This window comes from Spea bombifrons, chromosome 5, assembly GCF_027358695.1.
Source record: "Spea bombifrons isolate aSpeBom1 chromosome 5, aSpeBom1.2.pri, whole genome shotgun sequence".
NCBI lineage: Eukaryota > Metazoa > Chordata > Amphibia > Anura > Pelobatidae > Spea > Spea bombifrons.
The window spans coordinates 20,382,723-20,392,998 of NC_071091.1; the positions used below are offsets into that span (position 1 = coordinate 20,382,723).

The 10,276-nt window shown below is 41.7% G+C and overlaps 1 protein-coding gene across 1 annotated transcript in view; it reads right to left on the reverse strand.

Moving 5' to 3' along the window:
• Positions 1 to 9,849, reverse strand: part of SNX13 (sorting nexin 13) — a 53,319-nt gene extending 43,470 nt beyond the window's left edge. The window contains exon 1 of the mRNA XM_053466462.1: positions 9,627 to 9,849. Within this exon, the coding sequence (XP_053322437.1) occupies positions 9,627 to 9,656 (30 nt within the window). The 5' untranslated portion in view covers positions 9,657 to 9,849. The remainder of the gene's footprint in view (positions 1 to 9,626) is intronic.
• Positions 9,850 to 10,276: the final 427 nt, after the last annotated feature.

Sequence of the window (10,276 nt, forward strand, 5' to 3'; positions counted from 1 at the left end):
ACTAAGCGTTAGATAGTACAACCCAAGAAAAGTGATCACAGATATTGGGGATTCATGTATGGGATATGTATTGATTGATCCATATTCCTTTGGACTGCTGCTTTACAGCTTGGCATCCTATTGAGTGACTTCTGACCAATCCCGAAAACAAAAAAACTGATTACAGAACAGATGTACAGAACAGATGTGCATTTAATCTATTAAAGATTGTATAACACAATCAAAGCCTACTAATAAACTTGCAATTGAACAGACCTGGAAGATGACGTTTATTCATTAGAGCAGAAGATGCAGGAGGGTTGTGGTTTCAACCAAGTGACTTCCCCAGGACTTGACAAATCCCGGTCGCCAGGTCGACAAGAAACCACTTCCTGACGCCCAGGGTTTTGTAGGACATGAGGATAAAAACTGTCCAGGGCTGCTACGCGTTGCACCCTATGCTTTCCTGCGGGGGCAATGGCGAAGCAGGAAGATATAGGGTGCAAGATTCACGATGGCCGAATATATGCAGCGGGGTGGTATTTCTCCACTGTGGGGAAGCTGGGGAGTGTGAGTGTGTGTATACAGTAGCGTCAGTGTGTATGCGTGTAAAGGTACAGTGCCAGTTTCAGTATGTTTACTGTACTGTAGTGTATTGTTATGTATAGTGTTAGCCAGGGCATGTGTGTGAGTGTATGTTGTTGGATAGCGTGTGTAAGAGTGTGTATGTTACAGTATGGCATTAGCATGAGTATGTATATCAGCATATAGTGCTAAAGAGTTTGTGACCATGTCAGTGTGTTTAAAAAGGTCCAGGTATATGCCACAATAAGTCATATTTAGCATGAATACGGTTTAATATGAAACCTTGAAGTAATTTAACCTCTGGCAGTTACACTAAAAGACAAAAAAAGGAATAATGGTTAAACATTTTGAGATTTTTTGGTGTAAAATACCCTTTGTCATTTGCTGGCTCCTAGATCCAAACCAAATGTGTTGACCCCTGGACTTCACTATACATTGTGAAGAGCCAATGCCATTCCCTTTCAGCTGTAAGAGCTTGGTTGGCACCAATAATTCCACTTTAGTGAATAAACACAAAGTCTACTGACCTGTATGCTCTACCTTCGTACAAATGTCTAAGCATTAAAGAGTTTTATGAGGATGAACAAGAAATGTATTGCGGACTCTGCAGCAGCTAATTACAATAGTATCAATTCTCCATTTAAATAACCGCAAACATAAGCCCAACATTATCCACATATGCGGAGAACCTACCAATATACAGCTATTTTGACACTGGACTCAAGGCTCAACAATCCATCGGTTTAACGGAGGTGAATAAGAATGGAAGGCGATTTAACAGCCTGCCTCACATCCAAATCCCAGGGGCAGCATCAAGACAATCACAGCTAGAAATGCTACAATGAAAGCTAACGGAAACATCTGCACCGAAGCCACTCAATGAGGTCCATACAAAAATGGCCCATCTAAAACTAATTTTAGTCCCGTTTTCTAGATGATCAAAATATACACCTACAACATTTTTGACAGGTCTAAATTCAATTAGCGCTCACCCTTAAAAAGTAAAGATCACATTCAGCACATATGTAGAGGCGCCTCAATAAACTTTAGCACCAAACAAATTAACTTACGTTCACTAAACACGCACACGAGTGACTAGCGTGTTGCTTGACCATATGTCCTGGGAGTTAAAGCACTTTTTTTTTGTTTTGCCCCAAAGTGTTGAAGCGAGATGGGTCATTGAATCGTGCCCTATTACTCGTTAGAGCTGTCTAATGCATTAAACTGTCTTCATATAAAGTTAAAGGCTAAACATGTAACGGCTTGAATATAAAACAAGGTTTTTGGATTTTGCCGCATCATAAAAAGCAAAGCTTAAAAACGCTGACTCGACATCAAACCTATTGTAAAAACAAAATGAATAATAAATCAGATTGCCATCAGGGCAAAGTAACAGGTTCCATAAGATCTCTGCGGAGTACTCAAGTACATTTTGAGCTTGATCTGTTATCTCATATACTGCTCAATTGTTTGGAGCAAATCAATAAAGCACTCATGTTATTACTGGCAGCAGACAGACATTAAAAAGAAAAGAAAGAAAAAAGATATCATGCAAAGAAACACACGGGGCTAAAAACTTTACGCAAGGCTGGATATGTTAATTTTCAGAAAGCCAGACAACAGACACCTGCACAGATACGCAATCTAATTATAATTCTTCAACATGCCAACTGCATTGTGGGCCAGCATGGATAATAAGTAATTGAATAAAGTATGTGTGTGTATATATATATATATATATATATATATATATATATATATATACACACACACACTTTTTTTTTTTTTTTAAAAAAAAGCTTTGAACATAACTAAAATGAATTTAATAAAAACCACCTATTGTTAATACACTGTTCTGATCTGTTCTGATCACTCTTAGTAGGGAGAAAAGGGAAGAGAGAGAACTTTGGGAGAGGAAATTTATCAGTTAATGTTGGCTTTGGCACTCCGAGTCATGGATTTCAGCTTCCATAAGTGAACGTTTAAACTTCCAAACAAAAAAGTACAAACGAGTGGTTTAAGCATATTAATTCAGATATGCTAAACTCTGCAACAGTCACAGCTCCCCTTTCACTGTAAAATTTAACAGATCAGCTTTTTACAGATTTCACACTTTACAATTCATGGATAACCAAAATGCCTGTAAGATTTAACTATTTTTGCCTCTTTCATAATAGATTCCACTGACAATCAAATTTAAAATGAACTGTTTGCACTTTGTGGGTCTCCTGTGACAGTGTTCCTGCCCCCCCCCATAAACTAGTAGCCCTTATTCAAAGGATATACATGATTGGCGTGCATGTCAGATCTCGATGGCTTTAAATTGTTTGAGTCTTGTTAAATCAGTAATTCTTTGGTTAACATCCCAGGGGAATGGACAGAAAGACACGCTTTGTCAATCTATTGAAAGGGATTAGCCTCTTTATTGACCCCTGTGGAATATTATTGGAAACCACAAACCTCTTATGGCTCACTGCTTATCAATACATGACAAGGAACTGTGTTTTGCGCACCCATAGCACTACAATGTTTGTTAGTGGAACAGAATGAAAACCAGTTCTAAAATCTTTATAAACCACTACTTAATCTGAACAGCTTTAATAAACCATTGAAAACACTCAATTTTTACAGCATTAAAGCTTTTAGCAAAACTAATTTATAGTTCAAACTAATTTATCAAAACTACCTATTGCTTGAGGCATTTAGTTTCACCTTTGGAAATAGAAGGCCTTCTGTGGCACAGCTGGGATTGGCTGATTACGGCCCATCCTGAAGCTCTCTCCCTTCTCCCAACCCACTCTTGGATGTTGGGCCAATCAGCTTCAAACAACAACTTAACAAGTCATAATATAATGTAAGATCATGGGGAGGAAGAATACCTACACAAAAGAATATGACCAAAACCATGCGGACAACAGACTGTTATACCTATATGCATGTGTTGGACAACTGGAGAAGGCCTGGCACAAAATCACAGTTCCAATTAATCTCAAAGTTGTTCAATGGGGTTAAGGTCAGAGCTATGCACAGGCCACTCGAGTTCCTCCACATGAAGCCATCTTTAGACCTTGCGGTGTGCACTGGGGCACAGTCATGTCCGAAAAGGAAAGGGCCTTCCCCAAACTGTTCACACAAAGTTGGAAGCATCGCATTGTCCAAATTGTCTACGAATGCAGTAGCATTAACATTACCCATCAATGGCACTAAGGGGTTCAAACCCTGAAAAACAGCCCCGCAGACCATTATCCTTCCTTCATCAAACTAGGGCTGCAACTAACGATTATTTTAATAATCGATTAATCGGCCGATTATTTTTTCGATTAATCGATTAATCGGATAAAAAAAAACAATATTTAATAATTTAATGAAATGCCCTGCACCCACCCACACTCTGCCCCATCAGTTTCCCACCCGGCAATCAATCTCTCTCTCTCTCTCTCTCTCTCTCTCCGTACCTCCGTACCTCCGTACCTCCGCTACCGCATCGTTCCACTTACAACGTTCAACCGCAAAACTTTATTCAAATCTTTATCGTTCACGCGCGTCACATCCGTCATTACGTAACTTCAAGCAGACGGACACTACAGAGCTCTGCAGCAGAAACGGGGGAACGCTGGCGGAGGTAAGTGAAAGGAGCCGAGCGCTCCAACGACGAATCCATCACTCGATTAATCGATAACGGAAATCGTCGACAACGATTCCCGTTATCGATTATTATCGATTTTATCGATTCGTTGTTTCAGGTCTACATCAAACTTTGGTGATATGCATTCTGGTAGCCAGTGTTCTCCTGGCCTCCACCAAACCCAGATTCATCCATCAGACTTCCAGATCAATTACATGTTTACACTGCTCCAGAGTCACCACTCCACCCGACACTTGGCATTTAAAAACATAACATCCCTACGCAGTCAATATTTTTTCTTGCACACCGATGAAATGATGAGTTCGTTCTGTTTAAATGGTTTGCTTATTAGTTAAGAGTTAACCTGGCAGTCCTAGATATCAGGTTTCAGTACTGTCCTGAGCTCACAGGCTTTCCCTTCCTTACTACTGTACCCTGTTTGCCTGTGGATTATTTGTGACGGCTGTCAACTAAACATTTGGGTTAATTTACTAATCGTGGAGTTGGCGTAAGATGAATCTTGCCGTCCTAAGTATGCATTATGATTGAGCTTGCATAATGTATAGTTATTGCACTGGCATTAAACTATTTAAAGGGACACTCCAGCCATCGTATAACTTAGGTGGTGTTCCCCATATGCATTTCCATCTTTGGCTGCCTCTCAGCTATTTTCCGCAAAGTTTGACCAGGGTATTGTGTGTGTTCCTTTAGCCAGACATAATAAAACCTACAATCCTCGTGTAAAAAAAAAAAAAAGTACATATTGGTAAGAGTCACCAACATTTTTATACAGATAAATAATACCTATACATATCCTGAATAAACAACAAGCATGGCTAAGTGTTACTCTTATTTATTGCATGGATTGGAGACGCTTTATAAATAAGCTACAGCCACGATACACAAACTGCTGCACCAGAAGACTTAATCGCTTAGCGTTTATACATCAGTGACATTCAAACATATTTCCGGAAATCTCTCAAACATTTCCTCTGTATTAAAACAGCTTTCTGATGCTGCAGTTTTAATCTGCTCTTCATTGTTTTACAGAAATGAAGATACTAAATGCATTTTTTAGAAGACTTGTTTCTGTTATATGACCTGAAAGATAAATATATCAAATCAGGCAAAATCTTCTGTGATTCAATAATTATATCTGAACATGAATATCTGCAGTTTAATATTCGTATGGATATTTTCCCTAATGTTAGATTTTGTTGTAAAAGTATGAACAACACACATCTTATGTTTATACCATGAAGAAACTGATCTTTACTTCCTTAGCTTGTCTTCTGAAAAATTATTCCTCACCTTTGCAGCTAGCTAAATCGTTTTTCCAGAACACCACATATAAATTATCCTGTGAATGCTCCCTGGGAGACGTGCTCATTGCCCCGCTGGCTGCCCCTGGGAGACATGCCCATTGCTCCGCTGGCTGCCCCTGGGAGACATGCCCATTGCCCCGCTGGCTGCCCCTGGGAGACATGCCCATTGCCCCGCTGGCTGACCCTGGGAGACATGCCCATTGCCCCGCTGGCTGACCCTGGGAGACATGCCCATTGCCCCGCTGGCTGACCCTGGGAGACATGCCCATTGCCCCGCTGGCTGCCCCTGGGAGACATGCCCATTGCCCCGCTGGCTGCCCCTGGGAGACATGCCCATTGCCTCGCTGGCTGTCCCACCTCTCAGTACCATGGAACATCTGAGCCCAGTAATGAAATTCTTGCAGATATTCACACCCCATTGCTGGAAAGCAGAGCCCGGGATGACCACCTGCTCTGCGTTATCAGCCAAAAATATTGACCATTTTAGAGATAAATTCTGAGAAAAATAAAAGGAAAATGTCTAAGCATGATCACCCTGCCTACATACAATTGCATAATATCGGAGAGCAAGTTAAAAAATATCTACAAACCGCTCCCATCACACGAGTGCAACTGTGAACAATGAAACAATACAACGCCCCACAGCCATAGCAACTGCTTTCAAGCGTTACTACGTTGGATGTGCCACCTTCCTGATCGCAACACGCAAAAGTGGGGACAAGGCATATGAACAATAAAAAGACTCATAACTTCCTGAGGCCAAATATATTGCTGAGTTCTAATTGACGTCAGAATCCCCAAATGAAGTAACAGAGTGCCTAAAAGTCACGTGGCTATTCATTATGTTAATGACAGGTGCGCCTGTAATTGTGTGCCCCATTGCTAATTTAACGAGTTATTGTCTTATGGTTTAATATCCAATGCCTGGAAAACAGGAGCTTAGTAACGAACCACAGACTTAGATCTTTTATTTCTGTTCTAATGTTTTGGAAAAATGCATCCAAAATGGCATGAAGCAAATTGGTGTTACTGGTGCTTTCTTCTGCAATGGTCTGTGATACAACAGGCCATAATACCGGTATTTTGTCTCCCAATTTAAAATATTCTGGTGTAAGTATTTTTGTTACTAATTATGAGATGGAACCCAATATGTGTCCACTGGAAGTGATGTTTTCTCCTTACTCCCAGTGGCTTGTGGAGTCTCCCAAGACTTAATTGTTGGGCTCCTACTCTTTTCACTATTTATAAGTGACCTACTTAAGTGCTTATGCAGATAACACCATAAGCTAAACTACAAAAACAAGCGTATGACAATGTTAAGCTCACACAGGACCGGTTTGCAGATGGATCCCAAATCCCTAGTTGTGTATCAAAATAAACTCAAATTATAAATTGCCCAGTTACCTCTTATAAATAACTTGGCGTGTAGTTAGACCCCCAACCCTTCACTTAGTATTCATATTGATAGAACAACGGCTAAATTGTCCTAAAACACGTCTTTCTTAAATCCCTTTGTAAGAAAATGAATTCTGAAACAAATGCGTGTGCCAGTAAATGACTATGTGGGTACAGAACATGCATCTTCCACGCGAATCCATGTTAAACTCATCGCTTCCAAAAGCTCTTTCAGCCCCCTTATTTCTATGATGTATCATTGTGATATGCTAAAATATCTTAACCGGTTAACAAATGGTTTCCAGTCCTACCCTTCACCTTTAGTGCCTTGTGCAATAAAACTGCCTCTCCGTCTGAGCTGTATAATAATGCCAGCTCTTCACAACTCTTACAACCTCTGGTCCACTTTCACCAATTTACTCACCGTGCCATATTACAACATGGGAAAGGGCGAGCTTCCTTCTCCCAAAGAGCTCCCCAAATGTGGAATAAACTTTGGGAAAACTCATAGGAACAGCAAACATTTAGTTTAGCTTAAGAAGCTTGTCTATAGCAATCACGTGACAATACATAAAATCCAAACAGCTCCCGAAAGCAACAGGAAGATAAAAAAAGGGGTTTGTAAGAAACTCTAGGCTCACTGCAGTTTAAATATTATACATACATATTACGCTTGTGATCCATTTGTATATAAAGTTTACGGACTTGTTAAAACTATACCTCTCGCCCCACCCCAAATAAACTTTACATACATCCCGTACGCTAGAAAATACCCAGTGTGAATGCCGACTGACACGGCTAGAAGTTTCCATTAGTCTATTACATGTAACAAAAGAGTTGAAAAGCAAACACAAATGACAATGTCGACACTATATGTTTCCCATTTTACTGACTAGTTACTTTTTGCCTTCCGTACTGGGGGACCAGGCACCGGAACCTATCAAAGAAGTGTTTATAAAGCATAAACATCAAAACTTCTCTCTCACCCATTTACAACCCTTTTCTTGCCCTACATTAACACCATTCACTACCATGCAGTCCTCACCTCCTGTTTCTCACCCCTTATCCACCTAGATTGTAAGTTCCTGCGGGAACAGGGCCCTTCACTCCTCTTGTATCTCTATGTCAATTGCTGTATTGTACTTGTCATTATCTGTAACGTTTTCATCTTTGTACAGAGCTGCGGAATCTGTTGGCGCTTTTTAAATAAAGTATAATAATAATAATAAAGCAGAGTATTCTATTCAGAGGTCAAAAGAGACTGTTTAGGAGACCCACATGCCTCCCTCTGCCTGTCCTCTTGGTAAATGGAAACAGAATCACACATCCCGTCATAATCACTCCGGCTCTTATTAATCGATTGATCTTTCAATTTCAACGGCAGAGGTCACAATAAAAATATGACACTTTTACTGAAATTAAAGCAGCATGTCTTTTAGAATTTCTAAACATAAATAACTTCTGATATATCACGAGACACTAATTTAAGCGACAGAACTTCTGGATGGATCAGATTCAAAGCTGACTCTTAAGTCTTTATGGCTATACATGTTTCTCCTTGCTCTATGCATCGATACTGAGGTCTAGCAGTATTGATCAAACAGAAAACACAATTCCCAAAAGACGATAGCAAAACACGATCAAGTGTGCAAACACAGCTCATTCCAAAGCGTCACCTTACACCAGCAAGATTGTCACTAAGTTATCGGTGATGTTACTCTGGAGCAGTTACTAAAACATTCACCATCGAGTCATCAAGGGGAGTAGATGACCACACTAAAAAAAAACAGGATGAGGAGGGTGCAAGCAGACAAATGACTTTCTTCTTTATTCTAAAACATGTTGGACATCTCATTACAAGCTGCCTGAGTGACATCGATATACAAAGACACAATAAAAACACTACAGAACATCACAGAGGTCTAATACAGCAATTACATATAACGCTCTAGAGAAAGCTAGCCAGAGATGATGGCACCAGTTACACTTGTGGGATGTGAACTATAAATAAGAAAAGCACCTAAAAGTCAATAGGATAAGGAGCCGCCTGCCAAGAACAAACTCTAGATGGACTAGCGTAAGGTGGGTACTTTCCGAAATAAAACCTCTACGACAGCGCAGAACGACAGTCTGCCTAAAACCGGCTGTGATAACCTACGGCTCCTGAACCAGCGACTAACTCCAGCTATACAGCCAAATACAAATGAGGGAGGTGGCAGTACAGCCTATGCTACGGATCAAAATTAGGACAAGACGGGAATCCTGCAGTCGGCTGATGAAAAACAAACACGGAAAAATAATCCAACTTTTATTTACAAACTTTCCCTCTCCAATAATAATAACAACAATAATACATGGGGCGACCTTCTCGTCTTTTGCAGCCTTTCTTATTAAGTCTTCACGTCATCTACTGACATTGGGTCACCTCGCTGGTGGCCACCGCCGCCTCCCCGACCTGCCTGCACCTTGTCATACCTGATACCCTGTACCATTCACACTGGCAGCTGGCTCCGTGCACTCCTGCCCACCTCTTGCCATGTCTATCACCCCTGTGCCAGTCTCCCCAGGCAGCCCATTAGTGTCGCCTGTTCTGCAGCTTGTGACATCTGTCATCCCTGTCACAGACTCGTAGACGTTCTTATGGCTGCTCTCCACCAATACTGCCCCGCCTGCCCCCAGCCTCTGGCGCCCCTCTAACACCCCCTTATTCTCGTCACCTGTTTATTCTCCTCTCTTATGTCCGTCATCCCGTCCGCTGCCTCCTTATCTCTTCCCCTCGGTTTCGCCTCTCGCGGCCGGGTTCCCTCTCTACCCGAACAGCATGATAAATGTTTTGAAGCAGCGCTGATCACGCCACGGCTTCTCTTCCGGCTTCCCGTGATAGCCCAGACCCTGTCTGGTCCCGTGTATCCGTGGCCTCCGGTCCCTTCACAGTCTGACCCGCCCCTACCCTCCGGCCGCCTCCGGAAGAGCCGCCATGTTGGAGGAGCTCATAACACACTAGACACTTTTTTTTTCTGCTCGTAACACCATTGGCTGGTTCCGGCCGTGACGCAATCGTCTGGTCGGAGTCAGCAGGGTAGTTTGTATCCGCCGATCTCTGCCGCTTGTGTAGCGAGTGAGGGGAGGACCTTTAGTGGCTGGAGACGGTTGGGCAGCTTGAGCGTCTTCTTCAGGTTTCCTGCACAATTAAAGGGGAACTCCCATCTTTTTATTCCTTGTACCTAGTAATGTGTGCTGAGTGGGGATTTTGTTACTTGAATCAGAAGAGCAGGAAAGCCTCAGTGTAAATCCATAATTCGTTATCTATCACACTACTGGCGATACCAACCTATGCGCCGTATGTGAAAGCAGCATACTGCTCCAA